The 26,096-nt window shown below is 42.3% G+C and overlaps 2 protein-coding genes across 11 annotated transcripts in view; one reads left to right on the forward strand and one right to left on the reverse strand.

Annotated features, from left to right (window-relative positions):
* The window catches only part of SLC44A3 (solute carrier family 44 member 3), a 62,311-nt gene extending 37,101 nt beyond the window's left edge, over positions 1 to 25,210 (forward strand). For 4 of the 10 annotated variants that reach the window (XM_074546141.1, XM_074546139.1, XM_074546131.1 and 1 more), the window contains 2 exons: positions 15,187 to 15,263; positions 19,401 to 25,210. The gene's annotated coding sequence lies outside the window, so the exon portion shown is untranslated. The remainder of the gene's footprint in view (positions 1 to 15,186; positions 15,264 to 19,400) is intronic. The other 6 variants (XM_074546133.1, XM_074546134.1, XM_074546136.1 and 3 more) reach the window with 6 other exon arrangements.
* Positions 1,757 to 25,255, reverse strand: CNN3 (calponin 3). The gene is made up of 7 exons (XM_005482064.4): positions 25,121 to 25,255; positions 6,694 to 6,815; positions 6,185 to 6,251; positions 4,855 to 4,992; positions 4,292 to 4,408; positions 3,428 to 3,574; positions 1,757 to 2,864 (listed from the first exon to the last, which is right to left on the reverse strand). The coding sequence occupies exons 1-7, from the start codon at positions 25,175 to 25,177 to the stop codon at positions 2,517 to 2,519; spliced, it is 996 nt and encodes a 331-aa protein (XP_005482121.1). The 5' UTR covers positions 25,178 to 25,255; the 3' UTR covers positions 1,757 to 2,516.
* Positions 25,256 to 26,096: the final 841 nt, after the last annotated feature.

The following is a 26,096-nucleotide window of genomic DNA, read 5'->3' on the forward strand; positions in this document are numbered from 1 at the left end:
ACATTTGTACAGAAAGCATAGCTTTATAGCTTTCATTTACAACCCAAGACCTCCCAGTCGTACATCCATTGCTCTGGCAATTGTGTCAACCATCTCCAGCTGTAGCATTGCTCTGTGGCAGGAGCCTCCACCTGAGTGAGGGATAAGGCATTCCTAGAGAAGCTGATGGTATTTAGTGCTTGCTTGGCAGGGCTGCCTTCCCCTGCAGGGTCCTGCAGTCAGGAGCTGTGAAGGAGGCTGCAGGGAGGCACAGCTCCTGCTGCTTCTGGGGCTGGGCTAACCCATTTCCAATAATCGGACATCTGCCCTGCAATGCAGCCCTGTAAGCGTGGACTCATCTTTCCTGCAGCTACGGAAGATTAGATTCAGCAGAATGAAAGGTACTTTTATAACTATGTTCCTTAAAAATAGGACACAGGGACTACTGGTGTCTGCTAACCAGAACATGGCCAAGTGTTGTAGCCTATTGTTTTAAGCAAAGCAGCTTGATTTTGGTCTTGCTCAGTGTCTACTTCAAACTCTGAATTCGGTTGTGAATTCATTGGATCTCTCTGTGGATGAAACACGCATACCAACAACAGCTTGTGTGTTGTTTGTTTCTTCTGTTTAAGTACATAAGGGACAAGTAGTTTAAAGCCTAAGATTTGGCTTCAGAAGAAAGGAGGGCATGGTCAGGCTTTGAAAAAGATTGCTTTTACCCAAACTATAAAAACAGAACAACTTTTGCTGTTGAATGTAGAACTGCTTTTCAGTATTCAATATAACAGTTCTAAATAATTAAGAACTACTATTTTGAAGGGGGAGAATCATTGAGGAAGAGCAGGTCTTAACAGAGCTGTTGCTAATAATACTCTTGCCTCAGATGCAGGGCTTGGACCAGTGACCTCTAGAGAGCCTTTCTAATTTAAATTCTGTAAAATAAATAAGCTTAAGACTTATGCAACAAATAGGTCAGCTGAAAGTCAGATCACCACATCACATTCAAAGATGACAGAGACTAATGGAGCATGCACAAACAATTTCCAGTCTTGAGGAAAAAATCCTTCATAAATCCAGAACTTGCAAATGTAAAACATTTAATATGCGAATGTAGTCCTTTAAAACTGCAGTAAACACTTTTAAGATAACCTTGAATTATGTTACAGAAGTTACAAACTGCAACATTGGCCCCTGTTGACACATGCTCTTTTTCCTCCTTTTTAGAAGTGCCAGTAAGTTAGTGTAGCTTCTCTGCACTCCATGCTGAGGAAGAAAGCATCCTCCATTTAGGAATAAAGCTCTGCTATCAGTAACTGAGTACCTGGGATTGCAGGTACTCAGCAGGCACAGGCTGTGTGTGTCTTTACATAATCTAAAGCAACAGTGTTTGGTGTTCTCCAAGTGATGGCATAAAGGCAACAGGCTGAAGCAGAGGCAACAATAAATCTGTGTGATCCTTGTTTGCCTTGAGAAAACGGCAGGAATTCAGCAAACAGCTAAGGATCTCTGCTCATAACCTCAGTCATGAAGAGGGGAAGTGAACCTAGCTGTGAAGGACCTACATTCCTCTCCTATTAAGTCAGTGACACTCATTCCTGAGAGATTTTTACAAGATAGTTAGATTAAATCCCGTGGAAAAAAATGAACCCAAACTGCAACAGAACGGAGTTCTACATTGCCCTTAAAATAGGCAAAAGTGATGCTTATCTGGGAGTAATTCTTATGACATCTAATCTCTAAGACTGGTAGTGTAACAAATGAGACAAGATCCTCTACATACCTTTAAGAAAAAAATATTTATTTATAAAAATACAATGGGATCAGTTTCAGAAGTGTGGCAATAAATACAGTTCAAGGAAGAAAAAAGCATTTCTACATGGATATATTATGGCACAATAAAAGGCAAACGCACCATCAATCATGGAACTTCTGTTGGCTCAAGACTTTGTACAAGCTCCCTTTTTAGTAAGACAACTATTTCTAAGTTTGGTCAGTGTTGATAATGGAATGAATACACAATCACAAATGCACACTTATGTCTAATGCAGGACTTAACATTAGCAAACAATACCTTAAAAACATAGCAATGATATTAAATCACTAATGAGATATCTTAAATTTAATTGGCAAAGACCACATGTAACTTGAAGCATGAGATTCTTTTATCTCCTCCGGAGAAAAGCTGTAAATATGTAAAATGAAGGCTTAACTTGGTATGTAAAAACCTACTTAGTAGAGATTGTGAGAATGCATAGCTCCTTACGAAACAACCTGGCTGTATGAGAGCACTCCCCCTTTCACAGTATTCCTTTTACTTCATATGCAGTTATTGTTTATGCTGTAGACTACAACTGTTACAGCACTAAAGGCAACTAGACAGGGAAAGGGCAGAGAAAGGAGAAAGGAATGTATGTAAGGCAGTATTTCTTTAGGTACATTAAGCGTAGTGTGTAGGAAAGACAGGTAACAATTCCACAAGGCTAGTTTCGTTCTTACTGAATAAAATAATCAACTAATACTGAACTTTTGATGCAAAGCTAGTAATCAATGCCCTGGTCACTGTACTGGCCATGGTAATCTCTCTGATAGTCATCTTGGTACTCCCCGTGGTAGTCATCCGGGTACTCTGCCTGGTAATCGCTATCGCTGATTTCCGACCCGTTCGTCCCTGTCCCTTGGCTGCCGTTGTGGATGACGGGTTCTGTGGGTGCAGCACAGTACTTGGGGTCGTACACTTGCCGTCCAAGCCCATACACACTCATTCCCTTCTGTGAAGCCACTTTGTTGGTACCCATTTGTAACGAAATAGTTGAGTTATCCACAGGCTGTAATATGTGCTTCTGATCATAGATGTCTCTCCTGGTACCTGGGGCCAGCATACCAGCCTAATAAAACAGGATTGTAGAGATTCAGTAAGAAGGTCAAGAGCTGTGATTACTAGATTCATGATTTCAACTAGTATGCCTCATTGAAAGTGCTGAAAAGTAGGAATTAAAATATAAAAAAAACACAGTACAGTAACACCTGTTCACTAGTAGGTGAGTCACAGAAGCAAATCCTTGCAGAAAGGTCCAGTTTATGTTCCTTCTTGGAAAGAATATACTAAGTATTCTGACTAAGGTAGTGCCAGGAAGCAATTTCTTTTTTGCCTCTGTCTAGTTAATACTTATAATGAAGTTACTGTTTTCTCTTGGTATAACACTGCCAGCAGGAAATTCTAGAAGCACTGGGATGTTTTTATGCCTTAAGACACTCAGCACAGAACACACTGGTTAAGATAAGAGATTCAAGTCCCTCAATTACTGCATAAGAGCACAGCTGAACTGTACGCACTCGCTGCCTGTTAAACTCTGCCACTGGGCACCACTCCAGGCTGTCCCATCCCACTGGGCTGAGAGCTGTGTCCCTCCCTGTGTCCCTCCTGCACGTCACACACAGTCCTGCTTACCTGACTGGCTCCTTTGTTAGTGCCCATCTGTAGGCTAATCGTTGTCTGGTCAAATGGCTTATCAGTTTGCATTTTTGGATCATAGAGGTGTCTTCTAGTTCCATAAGCAGTCATGCCTGCCTGACTGGCACACTTGTTGGTGCCCATCTTTATTGGGGGAGGGAAGAAGTGGACAGAAGAAATTATTTGTACATTAAGCATAGTCTAAGGAAAAAAATATGGTTGGTAACTGTGATGGCTGACAAAAAAAAAGTCATTTCAGTGCTTGTTTTCCTCATGTAGTTTGACCACTACCTGTAATATATTACCCTTTCTCCTTTCAAAAGTTTCAAAGGGAAAAATAAAGGCAACTGTCATCCTAAGGCCCAACTGCATTGCAATTGGAATGGATGTATGCTTCAAAATGTAAAAAGTACCTTTTACCTTGGACAGTAATGATTAATTTATGCTGCCACAATTTTTCTACCAGAGGAATTTTAAGATTTTACTTTGGCATTTATGATTACTAAGGAAAGAGGAGAGAAAAAACAAGTTTCTACCATACAGAGAACTTTAACTATCCAAAGACTCCTACTTTAAAACCACCTTAAAAGACAGAGATGATGGTGCTAATATTAGCTGTTCCTTTCCTCCTTATCACTCTTACAGCAGATTTAAAACAAACAAACCAACCTTCCAGGCAGTGACTTGATCTTATAAAGCAAATCAACTGCTTACAAGAATTAAAACCTCATTCCTCCTTCCACGATAACAATATATTCTTATTCTGCACCTGGTTTTGCATAAACAATATCCCAGTTAATCAAAGCAAGAAAGCTGTTCTCAAATGTAACAAATTACTGCAAACTTGAATTTCATACTTACCTGCAGGCCAATTACACTTTGACCAGCTTTTAGTTTTCCTGCATCAAAACTTCGTGCTTGTTTCTCTGCATATTTGACACCAATATCAATTGTAGTATGAAAACCTTTAGTTTTTGCCTATTTTGGGAGAGGGAAAATAGAATATTCAGTGTTTGAAGTGTATTTTCTGTCTCCAGTCTCTAAGCCTGGGCTCCACAAGCAGGTCTGTCTCCATGACACTGTGTCAGGGCTCAGAACCAGTTCCCCACACCATTTGAAGGTGGCACTCCAAAGCTACCCGAGTCAAAAGGACATTCTGCAGGGATTAGTGCTCTCCTGTGAGCCTGCCCTGTTCTGTGTATGCACATGGAAGCAGTCAGGAACCCCCACTCTGACCTCTAAGGCCTCCCTGGGGCACGTGGGAGCACACAGCTCTCTGAAGTGCAACCTCTGCACTTCAGACTCTCAGTTCTGTCTGTCCTCTCCTGACAGGCTGGACGCTGCTTTCTGTATTTACATGGGTTGTAGGGTGCATCTGAACTGGCACGTGGATTTGGGCCAACTCCAGAGGTATAAATACTTACCAGACCTGCCAGTGCCACTAGAGTAGTCTGTACTTGAGTCATATTTCCGTTCTCAAAAAGATCATTTGCTTCAAAAATGTCATGTGGCTTCATACCATAGACTTGGATGGCCTTGATAAAATTCCCAATGTTCTCCAGCTAAATAGAAACAAAAAAGCCAGTTTTCTACAGTGTTTCAGATCAGAAATTAAGTAATTTTAAAGCCTTCTGGTATTGGTTGGTACGTTTGTTTGCTTGTTTTACTCAAGTTCTTTGCCTTGTGCAAACTGGACAAAACAGCTGGCATGGTTAAGAATGACTGGTGAGAAGTATTTGTTAGTTTTAATACTGATTTCAGAAATCAGACTGAGATCATCCAGCCTGGCATCCCTCCATCAGTGAGTACCATATACTTTGTTAGAGTGGGCTTTGATAAGACTTGTCTCAACTGTCCCTTCCAAGAGAAATTCTAATCTAAAACCTGCTTCAAAATTAGAAAATCTGACACAGTATCCATGCCATTTGACTTCAGCAACTGATAATTTTGAATAAAATAAAACTGTAACTATGTGGATGGGATCCTTGTATGGACTGAAGGCATTATCTTGCTCACCTCCTGGGACAAACAAGCCTTGGGGCTTATTAGCACTTTTTAGCACTATGTGCTGTAGAAATTGGAAAGCAATGTAGAACATAAAGAGTAAGGACTGAATCTCTTCTTTCCTTCTGAAGACTTAAGAGGTATTAAAACTTTAAAAACAAAAATCCTCACACATATTTAGAAGTGTTCAATGCCAAGAAAACAAGGAGGCTGACATAACAGTATTAGGCTAGACCCATTAACAGCAAAGGCAGTTGTTAACTCTAGGCAGCAACCCTTCCAATGCTTGTTCCAGACACCTTTTCAGGAGGATGCTTCATACAGAGATGTCTAGGTACAGGCAGGCTGTTGACCTAATACCTTGCAGCACTGCCTGGATGGAAAACTCAGTTGTGATCCAATAAAAAGAAATTTTGGTTTTTTTTTTTTTTTTTTTTTACTGGGCAAAGGCTTTGCTATAGGGCCCTAGATTGTTCTTCCATCTGACACTTCCCTGAACAGCTAAAGCACTGCTATTAAATACAGGTGCTCAACTGCCATTGATGAACCACCTCAGCTGTAGCTGCCTTCTGTTAAACACTGTTCATGTCTGCAGCATCCTCAGCTCTTGGATATGTATCATATCTAACTTGGTGCTACTAGGATTTAAGATGTACAACTTTCACAGCAAATTTGTTAATACAGACCAAAGTACTGTTTGGGGTTCAGGGGGTTAAAGGTGTAGTTCTGAGGTTGTTTTGTTTGTTTTACCTGGTGCCAATTTAGTTTTGATTGATTAATTTTCTTCACTGATCCTGGCTGCAGCTTATTTATAAGCCTGGGGAGGTGAAAAAGAGGGAAATGCTTAAACAATAAATCTCATCCTTATACCATCTGTGCAGGCATTATATAATACTTTCAGTCTTTATTAGTTGCATTAGTTTCATCAAAATGGTTAATTTCTTGGTTCGTACAGTGGACTAGCTCAGTTCTCAGGTCTCACAAGTCTAACAGACTGTAAGAATTTTTGTGTGCCATTTGATTACTATAGAAATGAGCTACACCATTAAATTTAGAAACACTTAAAAATCTTAGCTGAAATATAAAGGAGATTTAAGTGCTCATTTTTCCAACAGTTTCCAAGTTGTCTCCCACCCTACAGTCAGCTATCTTTGACTGTAATTGTTGACATCTTTTCAAGGGGAATCTTCAGAAAGTCCCTTCTTAGTTCCTTTAAAGTAGACAACTCCTAAAAATAAGGTTACTTAATAAATGCTTACTCGCATAAGATTATGCCATCTTTTAATCCCAGTTGGAAGTTTGCACCAATACTCAGCCCTGTCACCTCTTCTATCCAGTTACGCAGATCTTCTTCTATCTGGGGGTCATATTTCAGGGCAATCTGTAACACAAGCAGTCATAAAGTTACTTCAGGAGAGAAATCTCCAACTCTTCCCCACCCCAACTCCATTTCAGAGTATGCTGTAGCTGTCATCCAGTAATTTTATTGCTGGATTTTTGATCTGTATTTTATACATCAGAGTACAGATGTAAGTACTTTATCCCTTTAACTATAATTTTCATGGCTTTACTAAAGGTCTGTTTGGAAAAAGCACTTTTAAGCATGTTGCAGTTTTTCTTTGAGTAAGAATTCCTGGAGCTCCTGAAAAGTCTTTTGACAGCTACAGAGGAATGATTTTTGAAAAAAATACAGGAGTCAAGTTATACTTTGGCAGGAAGTAAGGAAGGGAAATGGTATATTCTGAATTGCCATGCCACCAGTACTACTGCTCACGTGTAAATTTCTACATGAGAAATCTTAATATAATAGATTTGAAGTTACTCAGCTGAAGATGATAGTGGGTTTGCTTTTATAGCTAGTTTATGATTAATGGAGATGACCTAGTAAGTTTTTCCTTGTTGCTACAACATTAAGTTATCTCGCTGGGGATTCTGGGGGCTGGTCTGTGTCTGGTTTATCGTTAACCTTTAGTATCCCTGCAATTTCTTTTCTCTTTGACCTTCCTGGAAGACTCTTCTGGAATAAATTGTGACCTCATATTTTAATTGCAAAGGAAGAAAACCTGCAAAAATCTTTGAAGTTTAAGGCATCAAGAAGAGGCCTAGAGTTGTTAGAAAGATTACTTAAAAATTCATTTTCCAGATGTTCAGACTTCCCTACTCTGTGTGTAAGTTTATGGTTCAGTCACTAGAAATCAACCCATGTGAAAGGAATGCTTCAAACAGTGAACTTCAACACCACCAGCTGCCAACAGCATCCGTGTTCTTTCACTCTGCCCTTTGTTCCCCTCCCCTGAATGCACCACAAAGCAGCTCCCACTTCCTTCAGGCTAAACCTGTCACCCTTGCAATCCTTTTCAATATTGGCAAGTCAGACAAAATGGATTCTATGCCTGAAATCATATAAAATCTTCATATTCAGATAATAAAGTTATCTGAGCACCAGATTGTGTGAGATAAATAACCTGCAGTGGTGCAGAGGCTGGCAGCACTTCCAGCTTCATTAGCTGTCCTGCATGGGTCAGTGAGCAGGGTGGGAAGGGAGGGAGCACTGTGAGAAACCTGACAGACACGCACACAGTGTACCTGCACTATTTCTAACGTGCAGAAAGGCAGCTCAGCTACACCAGCTGCTTACAAACAAGAAACTCATGGACAGCCATTCACATTAGAGCAAAATGTACATCTAAGAGTTTTTACATTTAGTTTTAAGACTTCAGCCAAGAACGGCCAGCTATTAGCAGCTATATATATACACTGAAGGAGATTATAATTCCAACGTATCTGAATTACTTGGATAGAGGCAATTGCTACATTTTGGCTAGCATTAATAATCCCTGGCTCCCAACTGACCAAACTACAATTTACAGTACTCTGTTCCGTATTTTTCTTCTAAGGGGAATGGAAAATTCTTGTATCTCTGGCTTTACTTCAAACCCTTGTCTGAGTAATACTTATTTTCCTTAGACTATTTGTAATAGTAGTGCAATGGTGCCTTAGTTACAGATCAGGATAATGGACTAACCCATTCCTACATTCAGATCTTGACTAAGGTGTAAAATTCTGCGCAGCATTCTGTACAAGACGACAAGGAAAATGTCATTATTTTTTAATCACACCTTTTGGATATTAGCTAAGATGAGATGCAGACTAGAAAAGCTAATTGAGGATCACAGCTTGAAAGGACGTGGCTGTGGTCTCATCTCGAGGGTGGCAGGCAGTCCCCCTTCAATCCCTTCGGTTTAGCACAGCAGCAGCACAACCACATTCATTTCCAGTGATGGTAATAACACCAAGGGATGGGAAACATCTTGAAAATGGTGCATATGAAGGAGTCAACTGTCATCTTTCTCCTTCCTAACCTGGTGATTAGCTTACAAATGACTTTTCATGGATATTTTTATTTCCTATGGAAGCAAAGCTTATGTGATCACAGCCTTAATTTGTCTCCCCAGTAACATCTGGTAGAACCCAAATAGCTCACTCAACATGATAGAAAATATGCAGTCTTGGACAAAATTGAGCCAGTTAGACGTTGAGTGAAAATAAATATATGTGCAAGGGAGAAGGATATACCAAAACATCTTCCCCAAAAGGCAGAATTGTAGCATCGGACACTTCTTGCACATTAGCGAACCTGTTAAAATATTGCAAAAGGGACCTCACTCACAAAACCTTAAGTTCTGTGTACAGGCAAGACAGTGTACAATTTATTTCTGTACCCCAATTCAAGTGAAGGAACGGGGTTTATAGAAAGGCCAGAACTTTCTATTCTCATGCTCCAGTTAGAAGACAGCAGATAATCATTCATATGCTGACAGCTCATACTGTGATAAAATCATCATTCCAGCATGTGGGTACAAAGTGGGTCTTGAGCTAATGTCCCCCACAATTCTTTAGTTACAGACATAATGAACATTGTGCTTTCTGAAAATTTAGGCAGTTTCAGTGTAGCTTAAAGACAGTGTTAGCAATCCTGCAGTTGAAATCATCTGAAATAGAACTGGACTTGCGTTTCTACCACTTAACTTATTTTTCAACTCTGGAAAAAAAAAAAAAAAAACCAAAACCCCAGGAAATTAAGTTTGTGATCATTTGCGATCACACCACCAAGAGACACAGTTTAATCTTTTCCCTCCCAATAGTAAAAAAAAAAAAGTAAATATGGAAGCCAGTAAGAGTGAGAACCCTAAAGACTTCTGCAAGTGTGGCTATCTTAATCTTTCTTGGCAGGCAAAGAAGAAAAAGTCAGAAATTTTCCTCATTTAACAATAAGTGCATTCCATATGTGAGATTACAACTGAAGTGAATATTAAATTGCTGACCCCACTGCTTGGGGACCTTAGAAGTAATCAGGTGGAATTTTATCACTTCTGAAGGATATTTACTTTATGTTGGAGTACTTTACCATGTTTCAAATCTTGAGCTTTTCAAGAGGTTTTAAATTGCTTTGGGGTATCACTACAGTGGTTATCTAGCGACAGGAAGTAAAAAACACTTATACGCATGAGGAGAGTTCTTATTGCCACTAAAAGCTTTATTTTTGTTCTGATTTTTGAGCTGGTAGGAAACTAAGTCACAAAAAGTAAAAATTGGTGTTTATTTCTCAGCAAATAATATTCAATCTACCTGAAAACCTAGAGATGTGGAATCTTTCAAATAAGGCTTTAAACATGTGAGAAGGGATTAAACAGGGAGAGTGACAGGTCAGATACTACCAGAAATAAGGCATTATGCTTATTCTGAATTCTTAGCTCTTCTGTTCCCAATGGCACAACCAGAGGTTATGTAATGCTCTTACTGAATATTTCATATTTTCCACATGTGGATATCAGAGATGTTCCAGTTTTCCTTTGATTGCTATCTAAGAGGTGAAGCCAGAGGCTTTGATTTGAATGTAAAAAAATTATGTCTTTTTCCATTACAACTAATCAAAAATATGCCAACAGTTGATCCTTTATAAATACTGAACCTTCATAGAAGATACTTAAATCGTACAAGTCTACAGCAAAAGAAAATACTGTCTACTGAAGATGAAAGCAGTAAAGCAGCTTCATTCACAGTATCATCAGTGCCACAAAAAAACCCTACAGTTCCAGAATACTGTAAAAATTATTCAATTGGAGCAATGGATATAAGATTTTGCAGAAGTTTAATATAAGATAGCAGGAAGCCAACTGTTTATTTCTTTCTTCTGACAAATGTCAAAAGATACATCAAGTTGTTGATGTTGCTCTTTCTGTTGATGCTTCAGAGATACAGGTTTAATAGAAATATCTTTAAAAGGAAACTTATGTTTATAGAAGTGGTCAAAATTATGAGTGACCCAAGGTTGTGGCAGGAAAAGGCTGGGTGTTCCCTGCCTATGACAAACTGATACACCTGGGTTTGTGCCAATGTATGCTTCAGGCTGGAATCCTTGCCTTCAATTTGACTCTGGCAACTTCACACCTGATCCTCACACCCAGTTCTGTTCAGGTAGGACTTTCCTCCTTGGGAGATCTTAGAGTGTGAAAACCCTCCCTCCATGTGCAGTACAGAGACAGTAACAATCATCACTGTTTTTATCAAGCTCATGAATTCCTGGAAGCTAGCAAACTTCTGCTGGCCAACTTGAATGATCTGTCTGTGTCCCTTGAAGTTACTCAGTGTGCCTGCAGCATGTTTAGTTTGAGTGATGATGTTAACCAGTACTTCACACCATAACTGATATCATATGGACTTTGAGCTGTCCTTTTATGCTAATCTTTTCCAAATTACACAGTACACGCTGTACACTAAGGGCTCCGTGTATGCCAGATCTCCAGTTTGAGTTCAGCTGGCTGCATTGCTGCTACTCTGGAAAATTACTGTAACAGCATCTCAAGGAAGTTTAAGCACACTGCACTACTTTTTACACTGGGACTAGCAAACACAAATCTTACTAAGCTAAAAAACAGGTATAAAAGATAAAACTTTTGAAGTTAAACATCATGTCATAACAGCTTGCACTTCTTAGTTCTGATGAAATTTCTGATTAAAGCTGCAGGCTTCCTGCCCTCCCCAGCAGGAGTCAAAGGTTTCATGTGCAGCACACTAAATTTAAAGTACTAGTAAGCATTTCAAAAAACTCCTCTCTAGTCGTAAGTTTCAACCAAAAAAGCATGTGCTTGTCAAAGTACATCAACAACTCTATTATAGAAACTGTGTTTGTCAACAAAACTTAAGATGTATATTCATATAAAACTGCAGCGAAGTCGGTTGAACATTTTGGATTTCCAAGGTAAATAAAGTACAGGGCCATGTACAGCAAGAGAAATAACCAGGACTTCACACCAAGATAAGGTAGCATAGGAAGAGTTACATATATGCTTTTCACTAAATTGGACAGAAAAATAGATAGAGGCTTAAGATTTGGATTTTAATGTTCTTCATAGGGAGAAATATGATATGGCCCATATTCTTGCTTAGAGTGACACAAAGTTACTAACTTTTCAATTAAAAAACAAGATTGAGCAGAGAAAGCTTACTGAATTTTTAGTAAGTATAGGAGCATATTCATCTCATACAGAATTTAATCCATGTTTAGCCAGGGGTTTTAATACTAATTTTACTTTTACACATTTAGGTCATAAACTACTGAAAGCAAATATAAACAACAAATTAGAAACTCCAGGTTTTAAGACCTAAGCCTGTACAGTTTCAACTTTAAGTAGCAATTTGTTCCTGTATCAACTTTTCAATCTTTATTAATTCAGAACGGAGTGAAATTGAATTGCTGTGGTTTCAGTGCTTTGCAAACATCCTTTGCATTGAAATAAGCACTACCTTCAGCAGCGATTTGTCCTGCTGAGGCCAAAAATACCAATGCTGATACCTCTTTTTCATTTGCTTGGCACTAGTCTGTGATGAAATATTTTTCCTCCCCCTTTTAAGGGTTTATGATGGCATGGGGAAAGATGAAAGCAAATTCTCTCCTGGTATCAAGGCAGAGGAAGCTCTTGACAGCCCTTACTGCTCAGAAGTGGGAGTCAGGCAGACCACAGCCACTCCCAAATTGTTATCCAGAATTCCTGTTCATCACCTCCTGTCCTAGAATACGCTTTTGAATCGCCTGTCTAAAATTTACACAGATAAATACCTGGGAGAAGAAACGTGTTAAGAGCTTAGTGGCCATGTGAATAACCAAGAAAAAGGCACAAAGAGTAAATTCTTCCCATTAAAGGGACAAGGATTTTTAAAAAAATTTTAATGATACAAGCAAGCTAGAACTTTCTGGTTAGAATTCTATGGTGCAAACATATTACATATCTAATCTTTAGCTTCAGAGGTGACACAGTGGCAAGGACAATCACTGATTATTTAGTCATAGTGTAAATAAAGAGCAGCACACTCTGTAAGTTGAGACAGGGAACCCATGACTGGAAAAATATAAAGTTTTGGTTTTTACTGAAAGTGGGTAAGAAGATGAAGTGACAGGGTACCAAGGCAATTGTCAAGGGAAGTTTGCAATTTGAAGTACCAACGAAATGAGCACTCATCATAAGGAGAAATAAGGAGCTGCCACTCACTATGCCCTGGTATTTGAAGATGCATTTTTTCTGTCATTATGGACTGTTGTACAGAAAGGCAGAGAACACTGCATTAACATTACCAATGGAAGATCTCACTACATCCCAAAATGCTACTTAGCATAAAAATTTTACAGCTGTCTCCATTTTGCTTAATATTCAACCTTTTTTTTTTAAATGTGTAGTGTAACTGATACCCTGCCAACATCTCACTGTTTTCTCTGTAAATCAAAATTTAGGCTACAATCTTAAAAGAAGAGATGGATGAGCATTAATCCAAAATTCCTGGCACTTTTCCCATAGACACCAGTTTAAACTCTGTGAAGTGAGAACAAACCATGCCTCAAAGTTTCCAAGTCATCTTACAAGTACAGATACCTGCAGTCATGCATGGTGCTTGTTGCCAGATCAGCTGGCTGGAAGAACTGAGTGTTCTACTCCCTGGCTGTCCAGCAGGATTTTATGACATTTTGCATTTTTTTTTTTTTTTTTTGCATTTTTGCAGTGCTACCATCTCTTCCCCCAAAGTGCACCAACAACTCGGACACAGGCCTGCCCTTGGACTGAATGCTGCTTCCCTCTCGTGCCCAGCAGCTCCTGCTACACCCTCACTTCTTCTAACATGTTCTCACTTTTTCTTGCACTTTTTGCTCTCATCATGTTTTGCCAAAATCAAATTTTCTGGCTTGTAACTCCAATTCTCCTTAGCCATCAGCTTCCACTGTCAACTGTAGCATCTTCTGGTCATGCCACCACACTTTACACTCCTTGGTATGGAGTTCCTTTTCTCTGTTTATTTAGTCTGTATATTGCTGAACTATTTATATTCCTCCAGAGAACATGGTTCCAGTAGTATCCACTATCTATTATTTTAAACCACTGCTGATTTTTGCTTCAAAACTCCATTGGGATATGAAACTTGTTCTCAGCTAAGACACGGCTGATCCAACCCAATGGACAAAAGCCTGTTGGTCCCTGGTGAGAAGGGAATTCTCCTTGCTTGGAAAGCCAGCCCCAGCATGACTGGTATGACACAGCAAAGCTGGACGGGCTCTGACATCACGAGCAGTAATGTCTCCTGAGACAACACACTGAGTGCTGCATGGAAAATCCTGGTAACCTGACAGACCTCAGTGATGCCTAGTTTATGGTCTTTTGTGGGGGAAAGGAAAAAATCATAGAGAACAATCTGGTGCATAAACAGAAAAAAAATTCAAAAGCATCCATAACCCAGGGAGCATCTCTTGGGACTGTTACTGTAACTCTGGTGGAGTTCTCAAACTCCACCAGAGTTTGAGAACTACTCTGAGTAGTTCTCAAAGCCTAGAAGGAGCCTGCAAACATAAACAGTAACATCAGTGATCGTTCAATCTTTTTCAGAACACTTTTCTAATCTATTGCTACTACAGGAGCCCAGGAAATTAGACATTCTTTTAAGTTTATTCCCTTTTCTCCCAACAGAATTGCTTTCAAATATGTAATTTTACAAGCAAACTGTATTCTGAGTCAGTAGCCCTTCCCCAAGGCCCAACTTTGTTGACAAGTCTTTCAAATTTTCCTCTCAAACAGGACTGCAGAGTCTGATTAACCAAATTTTCCGCCCAAACAGGACTGCAGAGTCTGATTATTTCATTCTCTCTCCACACCTTTTTTCTTCTCTGCAAATCCTCTTCACTTACCCAAACCAGAGTAATTATGTTCTACAGCAGCAAGCAGGTAACTGGTAACTCAAACATACCTCCCAGAAAACTTGGCTAAAGAAAGCTAAGTCTGTCACTTCAAGTGTTGCTGTAAAAGCTACTCAAAATGTACATTCCTTCTGCCTCTCCAGCGAAGAGGCAGTCCATGCTGCATTTTCTCAGCACTTTTTCCAAAGGCAAACCTCAAGACTCTCCTACCACTCTAATTTGCCCCCACCCAGAGAGCTCAGGTACTCGTTCCTTGCTGCTGGCACAGCTGTGACAGGGACGTGCACGAATGACAGGGCAGCTGCTGAGGTACCAGCATTTCCAGTGAATTGGGCTCAGGGCTTTCACTCGGTTGCCTGTGAACCTGCACTGATTTATCTCCTTTAACTCACATTAGCTGAACAGGCTCACTGCACTGTCTGTGACAGGTATTCATAAAGAAAACACTGATTCCTCTCATTTTTACCATCCTTGTACATAATAATTCAATCTGGCTTTTATTTTTGTAATTTAGGTGGAAGACATGATTTCTTGAGAACTTCCTTAGCTGCTTCAGCTACTAAGAGCTGCCCAGATTTATCTTTCATAAAGGTAATACATCAAAGTCTTTCAATAAATGCATAGCATGTTTTTCTGGTTGAGGTAATTCTCCCCATTGGTAGTCTTCTTAGCAGAAGCACAAATAGTGCAGATTTCACACCCTAAGCTTTAGAAGACCTTGTCTATCAACAGCTTCATACTCTTGTTTTGCTTTACCGCCAGCAAAAATACTGCAAGAATGAACTTGGCAAAAAGAATGAAAGACAATGATAATCTGCTGCTCTGGCCCTTTACCTCAACTCCTCTCCTGGGTATATCTCTGACCAATTAAAGTTCCGTAGGCGATGCACAAGGTTGATTATAATCCAGGAAACATTTAAAAATATTTTTGATTTGGCCACCCAGACAAGTTGTGCTTTAACCACACAAAAAGTGTTATAACAACATTTATTTTTAAAGGTTAATGACCATAAACACGTTAGAAAATGTTTCTTTAATTTTCTAATAATATTCGTCTTAAGAAGAAAGTCTAAGAAAAGAAAGACAAAGTGAAAAAAATTACGATTACATGAACTTGTAGCTCAACCTTTTATTTAATGTAGTTTTAGTAATGTACAAATCAAGTCATAAGCCTGTTATGCTGGAGTTTATGAGTAAAGAAGAAAGTATATGTGAGAAGCAGAAAAAACAGTCAAACTCCAAAGTAACAGACTGATTCAATACCTGTAGAAACTTTTAAAGCACTACTTTACAGCAATTCAACACACACAGAAAGAGCAGCTGGCACTGCTGGGGGTGGGTAGGAGAGGCACCTACACACTGCATCCCAAACTCAGGATGCCAAGGTGTGGTGTCACTATGCTGCACTCCTGAATTGAGAGTAGGTTTGAAATACCCACCCAGAAGAATGTGTGGGCAAGGCTGTGCTGCAAATGACTGTGAGAGGTCTCAGTCCTCAATGATTTAAGGTTCCATTATTGTTCTGCAGAACAAAATGCTCAGGTGCACTGACTGAACTTTAACTTTGTTAGTTATATTTTGTTCCAATTCTGTTCCATCCATTCAAAGACCAGTGCTTTATTGCTGATATTTAATCTCAATCGTTGTTTACTCTTTTATTAAAACCAGCTAGGTTCTTTCAAATAGAAGTAGATGTCCATATCAAATACATTTTCATACCATCATTTATTAATGATAAAGGCGGTCATCAAGACAGACCATAGTAAAAAGGCATTAGTCCTAATTTTCTTCAAAAATTACTTGTACTTTTTATTTGTATAGGACATAATAAATACAACAATGTCAACAAGTTAAGGGAACAGCTTCTTGCAAAATTAAGCAAAGAGCATTTAGTCTTGGCCCACCAGATACATGCCTGAACTACACATGCTTCACTGACCCAACACAGTGTTGACTTGCAATTATGATATATAATGGAACTTCTAATTGATCCCCCACAGTGTTATAAAGTGAACCAGGGCAGTGGCAGCTCAGGCTGGTCACACAGTCGGAATCTCAACAGGAGCTGCAGTACAGGTCCTGCTCCAGCACATCCTTCTGCTCAGTATGTACTGGCCTGAGCACTGACTTGTGTTCTGCCCATGCTCAACACAGAAGGGAAAGACTCTGCTGGGGTCCACGTCAGCAGCAAGGCAGGAGCTGCTTCTCACCATGAATATTTAACTATAACCAAATCCCTTCCAAAATGCATGTGGATTTGATGCCTTACCTTTTCCTGTGAAGGCTTCTAGTATACAGCCAACTGATTAGGGACAACAGAAAAATACTTTTAATTTAAATTATTCTTATTCAAGCAAAACCAACAAGGTAATGCTGTCTATAAATAAGAGACTGTAGCAGTGGAAATATCATCAGGAAAGCAATATAATGGCAGAGCTTTCTTAGCAGGAAAGCAAAGTATGAATTTTGCAATAGTAATGTCCTGTTTTATCCTTAGGAAGAGCCATGGTAAAAACATGCAAACAGGGCAAGATTTGTTTAGAATCCATCTATAATTCAGACAGCTAGGATTTTCAGTAGATCAGATTCCATCTTCATGCAAGCATTTCAGAATAGCAAGGAAGTGCAGAAATATTTAGGCAAATAATTGGTGTTCAGGTCCTGTGTGTATGCACAAGCCACATACTGATTCACTTCTCTGTACCCCTTAAGGATTACTCAGTGACCAAAAGGTTGTCTAATGAAAGGTCTGCCTAAATAACATCCTCAAGAAAAATCCCATGTTGACCCCAGAATACAGGGTTGAGTCTTGGAAGGGAAGCAGCACAGGCACTGAATGGTTGCAGCCTGGTTTCCTTGAGTATCAGTGCCCAGGGTAAGCTCAGGCTCCCGAGGCTGACAGCCTGCTTGGCCCAGCTGCTGGGACAGTTGGGGACAGTCCAAGCAGGGCACTGGACCGTGGCTGTGACAGCAGCACTGCATCCTCGCTCCTGGCCCTCCCCTGCTGCCAGCTCCTCCAGGGCACTGGCGCCTGCCAGCCTTGCCAGTCACACATCCAGAGCGGCACCGCTTCGGGTGAGAAACACTTCTGTACAACTCTGCAACAGCTGTTTCATTATGTTTCCCCTCTAAGTATCTGCTAAAATCTGCACTGGTTTGAGGAGGGGAGGAAAAAAAAAGGCGAGGAGAGGGTGAGTGTGGGTGGGAGGAGGGAAGGGTTATTGCAGTTTAAAAAAAACAAGTCACAAACACAGAACCACCCACCTGAAGAAAAGTCAAAACTGTTTTTGAGAAAATCACTGTCATTCAACCCCACTAAATAGAAACAATGACATAAGTTACTATGAGGCATTACTGCAGAACCAAATGTATTTACTCAAAAGAATGTATTTGCTGCTGAACACAGCTATACAAGCTAACAGTTGTTTAGAATCAGATACTTACAAAAAGCATTTTTAAGCAAGAGTCCCTCTTAAAGAAAAAAAGAAGGATTTTCACATGATCTCATTTAGAAAAAATCTGTTTCAAATTGCCCTACGTGTCCTGGCCTGGAGCCCATTTTTACTGAAGGCCTTTCCTGTACAGTTCCATAGGGGATGGGAATCTCTACAAAGTTTGCCTTAAAAGGACGTGTCAGATGCCCAGTGTATACCGTGCTATGCAGCTACAGGAGCTGATAATTCTGAGTACAAAGAAGTTTCTATCCTTTATTCTCCAAGACAAATTATAAACTATTTGCAGGCAAGAAAAAGCATCCAAATTAATGTTCTGTCAAAAAAAGACAAGGTGAGACAAAAATCAGTGATGTGTTGCTGTCCCACAAGAATGTGTGCATCCATCCATCTATCTTTTATGGGTATTGACTCACCAACAGGACTATAATAAGTATTTTTCTCCAAATTTTAAAGTAAGTCTAACTCTGAAACCACACAAAGAGCACATTCATTTGTAAATTTTAAACAAGCAAGCACTGCTGTAATACAAATCATACTTTTTATTTTCTGAGGCTGCTAATCCCATTTAATTGTCGTGACTGTCAAGCTCTATTTGCTTTCTTCAGAAGTGTTCTAGTACACTGTGAGCTTGCATTCAAAGGATACAAAATACTTATCTCATATCCTTAAAAATTACCCTTAGCAAGTTTTATGATTTTCTAACACCAGTGTAAGATTTACTGAAAGTTTATGAATTCACCATAAACAAGGTCACTGTAATACATCCTATACATGGACAGAAAATGCTTTAAATCTGGAAGTGCAGACCCAGGGTGCTCACTAAGGTTAAACACACCAGGAGTGTCAGCAAACACCCTCACTGTTCATTGACTGGTGCCCGTGCTGGTGCAGCACTGGCAGTTCTGTCTGTGCTGTCCCCACGCAGGAGCAGATCCCGCTGGGGACAGTGGCTAATCCTGGCTGTGCTGTGCCATTCATCACCCTCCTCCTAGAGAGAAGGGTGTAGGATGAGAGGCAGAGCTGGAAGTGGCCCCCTCAGCCAGGGCTTAGCAGGGACAGTGACACAGCCTGCAGCTCAGCACAGCCCGTGCTGCTCCACAGCTCAGGTGTGAGGAGCCCCAAAGACAAGAGTCAGCTTGGCAATCAAGAGTCAGGGTTTACTGGGATTGAAGCCACGGGGCAGAGGCAGCAAACTCCTGTGCCAGTGGTTCACAGCAGCCACTGCCAGATGTCCCTGGAGCAGCTCCTTCACACATCTGTCTGATGCACCCAGGGGCTCCTGAGCTGTGGCACCAGGGACAGGGCACATCTACCTGGTGGGGCTGTGCAAGGGCTCCTGAAGGTGAGTCTCGCTGTCTGGGGGCTCAGGCAAGTGTCCAGAACAGGAATGGCTGAAAACATCCAAGGTGACGGCAAGAGAAGTGTTTCCATGGCAAATCACTTGCTCCTGCTCCTGGTAAGAGATGTATCCTTGCTATGAATTGTCAATGCAATGCTACCAAGGTTCCACCACCATCAGTCTGTTCCTCTCAGCAGGGTCACTTCTTACTGCTGTAGTGTTAATACTTCTCCTGAAGTAGCCACAGAACTGGAAACTCATACTTGACCAGGGCAGAACAGACTTGTCCTGAGACTGTAACAGTGGAAGTGGTAAATGGATTAGACACATCAAGGCAGACACACAGAGATCCGCAGTAAAGGATGAAGCTTAGTGGAAACACTGTAGTTAAGATTCTCCACTGCTGGATTACCTTCCTCATTTAACCACAAAAAAAAAAATCTAATTAATCTGTGTTAATACCAATTCTCAGTGAGTATGAGAACTCTTCACACACAGGACCTAACACTAGGAGAATACAAATTAATAGGTTACTACAGCTTAATAAAGCCAGTGATTCACTGGGTTCCTTTAAAAAAAATCCTTTGCAAAATTCCCAGCAAGAGGCTACAGTCACATTTCAGCACTGAGGTGGCAAACACATTCCCAAAAGCATGGGAGCATCTGCCCAGCAAAAAAATCAATTCCAGTGATCTGGAAGTGCAGAGCAGCAGGGCCACCTTCAAGCAAGTGCCATGGGACACAATTAACTGACATTTATCCTGTCAGTCAAAGTGAAACTAAGCATCAGAAACAAGGAACCAGCACAGAAATTGTAAACTAATTGGAGAATTCTCATAAATTGGTTGCGGATACATTAAAAAAATCCATCTTAAAACTAACTGACAAAAATAGATGGTTTCCTTTTTTATATCACTAATGTGTTTTTAGTGGTGCATGTTTATTGTGCCAAACATCAACTAACTGTAAGTATAGCTATGGAATTATTCCATGGTCATGTTTATGTTTCATAGACAGTTTTGCTATGGACTTAATTATCAAAACTGTACCATTAAATACAAAGTCAAGAAGTTCACTTGAACTGCAGATCTGTTACCAATGCCTGGATCCAGCTCGAAGAAATTCATAGTTCTTTGAAAAAAATACAAAATTTGGACACAAAGAGAAAAGTTTTAGTGCTTTCCACAGCGAAATTGATATTTAGCTAGAAAATGTAAACTTCAAGAGCCATGATCAACTATGAGAAACCATGAATTAACTGGAGCAAAGTAAAGGTTAATGCTTGCTCCTATAAATTCTTCTGCTATTTCCTCTAAAATTCCCTTTTCAGTATATATGTCTATAACAATATTTCTAAGAGCACCAAAATATTAGATTTTTTATTTATTCCCCATGCAACAAAATGAAGATTTGTGTAATGCAAATAGTCACACAGGCTGATTTTATTTTAAACTAAACATCTGAATTTAATTCAAAGCTTGTAAATGAAAGATATTATTTCTTTAAAAGTTACACAGATGTCTACATACAAGAGAATAAGAATGCAGAGATCTTACACTGTCATTTATGATGACAGAAATCATTCTCCTCTGTTTTCAAACCCTAAGTTTTCACTGCCTTTATCCAGTACAGTCTCAATTTTTATTGTATAATTTCAGACAACATTGACAGAAATGCACTTTTATCAGTGGCAAACATTCTCACCTAGGGTTCACAAAATTCAGTGAGCAAACCTAAAGGTTTGTTAAAGGAAAAACATCTAGAGGAAACATAGAATGGTAAAGTAAATATATGGTAGGAAGAGTTGTATTTTAAGAATGAAAACAGGTATTATTTCTGTTTTGAAAGGAGGGCCTAATAGTTCAACCACAGACAGCCAAAACTTATCTCACTATTAAATCACTAATTAAAAAATCTGAAAGAATTATTTTAATCTGGTTCCCAGATAAAAATATTGATTTTAAAAAGAGTAATTTCTGGACTAAGCAATTAAATCTGTTTATTTGGCCTGTAGCAAGTAAAATAGATGACAAGAATTTTCTCCTCAGCAATTTCAAGAGGAACACAATAATCATACCTAGGACTGGTTTGCATTATTCACCACATACTTCAATTCTTTTCCATTAATCTGTACTTGCCCTCAAGAAGGAAAGCAGGAAACGCTACTGCCCTCCTGCACACTTGCAAAACAGGGAGATATTTTGTTTACAGGCTTCATTTGTCTAACAGCCTTCACTTTATAAAGTTTGTTTCCCTTCCTGTTCCATTTCGCTAGGGCTTGACCTTTCAGGGTGGCAGCTGCAGGGCTGGGATAACACCGCAGTCACTCTGCTGCCTCTAAAAAGTTTGGAAAATGGAACTGCCCAGTGAAAGCTTCCTGCCACAGGGATGGCTCAGAGGGAAAGTCAGGAACGTGCAACAGCCAAATGCTATGCAAAATTTAACTCCCCACACAAACCACACTCCTGCACACCCTCACTTTCTTACGAAGATGAAACTGGCACTGTATCAAAGGTAAGAGGAGGGGGAAGATAAATGCCTGCCTAATACAAATAACACTTCCATGGGAAGGGTGGAGCCACTAGGAAGCAGCTGAATGGACTGGAACCTCTCCTTCTGCTGCCCAATATTCCTGTTTGCTCCACACCTTCTGCAGCAAGACAATGGAGCATAAATCAGACACAAACACAAAATCGAGTTTGCAGCTCTATCTAATTGCATCACCATCTCGTGCTATGTCAACCTCACGTACTGCACAAACTCCCCATTGCTCAAGAAGAAAATTATTTCTTGCCTGCAGAAGAAACCATTCATTTCAATCAGTTTAAAGGGCTCCCCACTGAATATTTGTTTTGGATCAATTATCTTCTGTGATCTCAAGTAAACAGGGAATCGGCTTCAAAGGGATTACACTAGTTTGACTACCTACACATTTCTCATGCAGACAAGTTTCCTTACAGCTGGGAACCAGTACACAAACTCCATGCTTTCTCTGCAGGAATGAGGAAAAGACATCCCTAACCGACACCAGACACCATATTAATGTGAACTAAGGTAAGGAGCAAAACAAGAGAAGGGTGGAGCCTCAAAGCAACAACAACAAAAAACCCCGAAAACCCCAAAACAAAGAAAAAAACCAAAAACAACCTTTCCCCAAACTAGACATAAATTTTAAGCTTAAAGACTGAATCTTGACCTCAATTAAATTCTTAAAAAGCATCAGGACACGTTATAATCATCTATTCAAGTACCATAGCAAACAAAAGGTCTCTCTGATCACTAATACAATGTCAAATGGGCAAATAAAGAATAAAAACCAAAACCAAGGAATTTTTTTATCCAGCACAGCTGGACCCTCGGGCAGCATAGCCATGAAGCTGTCCATTTACAAAAAAACACTGCTTGGAGATCAGCACTGAAAATTTCAAACAAGGATATTTAACAGTAACTATCATTCAAGCAGGGAGGTTCTACTGCCACTTACAAACATTACCCCAACAGCACATCAAAAACCCCATAACACAAGAGTCTGCACAAAGGCCAGTATTTTAGAAAGTGTGATTATAACTGGCAGCAAAAACCAACTCCAAGACTTGGAATTCTTCAAATTCTAATTCTTCAAATCTTCATGAGACAGAAAAATCTGGGAAAAGGAACTTTTGCTCTTTATGGAGACATTATCTGCTGGTCCTCTGGAATTATACAGATGAACAGACCCACATCTAACACACAAACCCATGCAAGATACTAGATTGGAGGTACACGATATACCTGTATATAACACAACTGCTTTGAAATTTGATCTCTTCCAATGAGAACAACATTCTAAAAGCTCAAAGCTACACCTCTTCTGGCGATTTTGTTGTTGATTGGAGGCTCTTTTTGTTTGCTTGGGTTTTTTGAAAGAGGATGAGTTAATTTGCCTTTGGTGCACTTGAATTGTTTTCTATGGCACTGCTGCACTGACATTTTCAAAGAACACAACAGAAACCTACAAACAAATAAACTGGAGCTGCCCCAAAACATCCAACCTTCTGCAGTACTTGCAATGAAGGTAGAGAATGGGAGCAAAACAAAACCCAGCAAGATGAAGTAGAAGGCCCTTTGCATAAAGGTGTGAATTACACCGGTTTCAAACCCTCTGCTGATGCACAGGCTTGGAACCGTTCCTCAGGAGGCCCTAAGGAAGCTGATGGCAATGAGAAACTGAAAGAAAGAACAAAGAACTTCTTCCCATCTTGTCCCCATTAAGGGATCACTGTTAAACCTACATCACTTTGTCAATAATCTTCAAAGTAGAAGAGCATCTACTTCCTTCCTAATTCACATGCAGTAATACACAACACGTTTTAGTCTTTTTTTAGGTTTGGGTTGTTTGTTGGTTTTTGGTTTTTTTTTCAGTGTGTAATGATGTAGATAAATCACTAAGTTTAGATGCTGGAAGCAACCACTCTGGAAGACATTTGGTTACATGATGTCATCAAACTTTGCAGCAGAACCCACAACCATCCTGAGAAAGCCAATAAAGAAAAAAACCAAAGCAAAATGTTGTTTTGTAAAGCATAAATTATAACGTTTAAAGTAACTACTTTCCTCCCTGCTCTCCTTTTCACTCAGCTCACTCAGCTACAAGTCAAACAGGATCTGGGGATCTGCTGAAGCCTGAAACCAGACATGCGTGTGAAACAACCGGTTATTAAAGACCACGTTTAGATTTTAAGCCTCTGAATAAAGACACTGAGCACCAACTTATCCCCGCTTGTTTAGCGGTGTAATTTTTATTGCAAAGCTTTTCCTTCTTATTAGGCAATTGTTCGCTGCAAGGCAGCAGCCAGTCTAACAGGCCAACGCGAGACACCTTTTGTTCCTAAGAGAAAAACCTCAGCAAAGCCGCGCACAACCGGCTCCGGCCGCGGGGCCCGGCTGCAGCCAGCGCTGCCGTTTGGGCCGCTCTCAAGCGGAGCCCCGGTGTCGCGGCGCGGCTGTTCCCGCTGGCGGAGCTCCCCAGGGGCGCGGGTCCCGCCCGCAGCCGCGGCCGCGCCGCCTTTGTGCGCCCCCGCGGGCGGGGTGGGGCGGGGCGGGCGGACAATGCGCGTCTGTGCGGGCCCCGCGCCGATTGGCCGCACGCCGCCCGTGCCCATGATGTCATGCGGATGGAATGCGCCGCGCGGGGGGCCGCGACCCGCGCAGCGCCCGCGCAGCGCCCGCTCGGCGGCCCCGCCCGCGCCGTGCCCGGCTCTGCCCGCCGGGGCTCCCCTGTCCGCCGCTCCGCCGGCTCTGGGACGGCTGCGGGCCCCAGCGCCGCGCCCCGCCCGATCCCGTCGGGCGGAGAAGGCACGAGCGGGATGTCCCGTGCCAGGGCTGCCGGCACGGGCAGGTGCAGCCCGGGCCACGCTGCGAATCGCGGCTCCGCACACGGGCCCGCCCGGCGCTGACAGCTCCTCGGTGCCCGCAAGTTTTCCGAGCGGTGCCGCGAAGGGCAGCGCTGTCCCGGGCCGGCGGCGGGCGCATCCTTGCGCGCCTCCACCGCGCGGGGCGGGCGGAATCCGCCGGCAGCCGGAGGCAGCGGAGCCCCGCGTCCTGTAGCGCCTCGTCCCGTCCCGCCCCGCCGTCCCGGTGCAGACAAAGCCCGGCGAGCCCCGCGCCGCCCGTACCTTGTTCTTGACCTCGGCGGAGAGCCCGTAGGAGGGCCCCTTGTTGAAGTGGGTCATGTCGGCGGGCTCCCGCGGTCTGGGGGCGCTGATCGCAGGCGCTGGCGGCTCCGGGCTGAGACGAGAGTCCGCCCGCGGCCGCGGAAAGTTCTAGTCCCTCCCCTCCGGCCGGAGCCACGAAGCGCCAATCGGGGCGCGGGCCGGGGCAGCCCCCCCGGCGGGCCGGGGAGGGGGCGCGGGGCCGCGGGGAGGAGCGCCCGCCCCGCCCAGGTCCGCCCCGCCACCGCCGCCGGGCGCCGCCTGGGGGTCCGGCCGGGGCGGGGAGTGCGGCGGAGCGGGGGGACGTCAGCGAGAAGGAATCCGCCGGCACCGAGGGCTGCCGCCGCGGAATGCGCCGCGCGGGTTGCTACGGCCCGCGACGGCGGCCCCGGGGTAGGGGAGGGGGATCTCGGCGAGGGACCGGCGGCCGCGGTCCGGCGCTGCCCGGCTGCTCACGGGGGCCTCCCGCCCCGCAGCGAAGTGCCGCACGCGGTGGGCAGCCCCCGCCGCACCGGGATGGCGGCACTGGGCACCGGGAAGGCGGGAGCACGGCGGTGGCTCTGCCTGCCTTCGGGGCGATGCTTCCCGCGGGCCTTTCCCGGGCGGAGCGGGACCGGCCGCCGGAGAGGAGGGCTCGGGAGCCCGGGCGTAGTGGGACCGGCCGCGTGCAGGGCTGGATGCTGGGGAAACCCTCGGCCGCTCATGCAAGCCGCTCTCGCGCTGTGCAGGGCTGACCTACTTGTGGAATTCCTTTAAAAGTTAGAGTATGCGAAACTTGGAACAACTGTGGGAGACGGAGCAAGAGGGCGGAAAGAGGCGCGCAATTGTCGCAGTGAGATGTAGCTGAGATGGAGCAGGACGACGGGCTCATGCTCGTCTCGATCTCTGCTCCTCTGCACCACGTGCTGGGCACGGAGAGGGAGGCAGCGGGAGGCAGCAG

This window comes from Zonotrichia albicollis, chromosome 8 (assembly GCF_047830755.1).
Source record: "Zonotrichia albicollis isolate bZonAlb1 chromosome 8, bZonAlb1.hap1, whole genome shotgun sequence".
Taxonomy (NCBI): domain Eukaryota; kingdom Metazoa; phylum Chordata; class Aves; order Passeriformes; family Passerellidae; genus Zonotrichia; species Zonotrichia albicollis.

Coding starts and splice junctions, on each gene's coding strand:
- CNN3 (XM_005482064.4), bottom strand. CDS start 25,177: ATGACCCACTTCAACAAGGGGCCCTCCTACGGGCTCTCCGCCGAGGTC. Junction 6,816..25,120: donor CCGCCGAGGTCAAGAACAAG/GTACGGGCGGCG, acceptor CTTGTGTTACAG/ATTGCCCTGAAATATGACCC. Junction 6,252..6,693: donor GATGGCATAATCTTATGCGA/GTAAGCATTTAT, acceptor TCACCTCCCCAG/GCTTATAAATAAGCTGCAGC.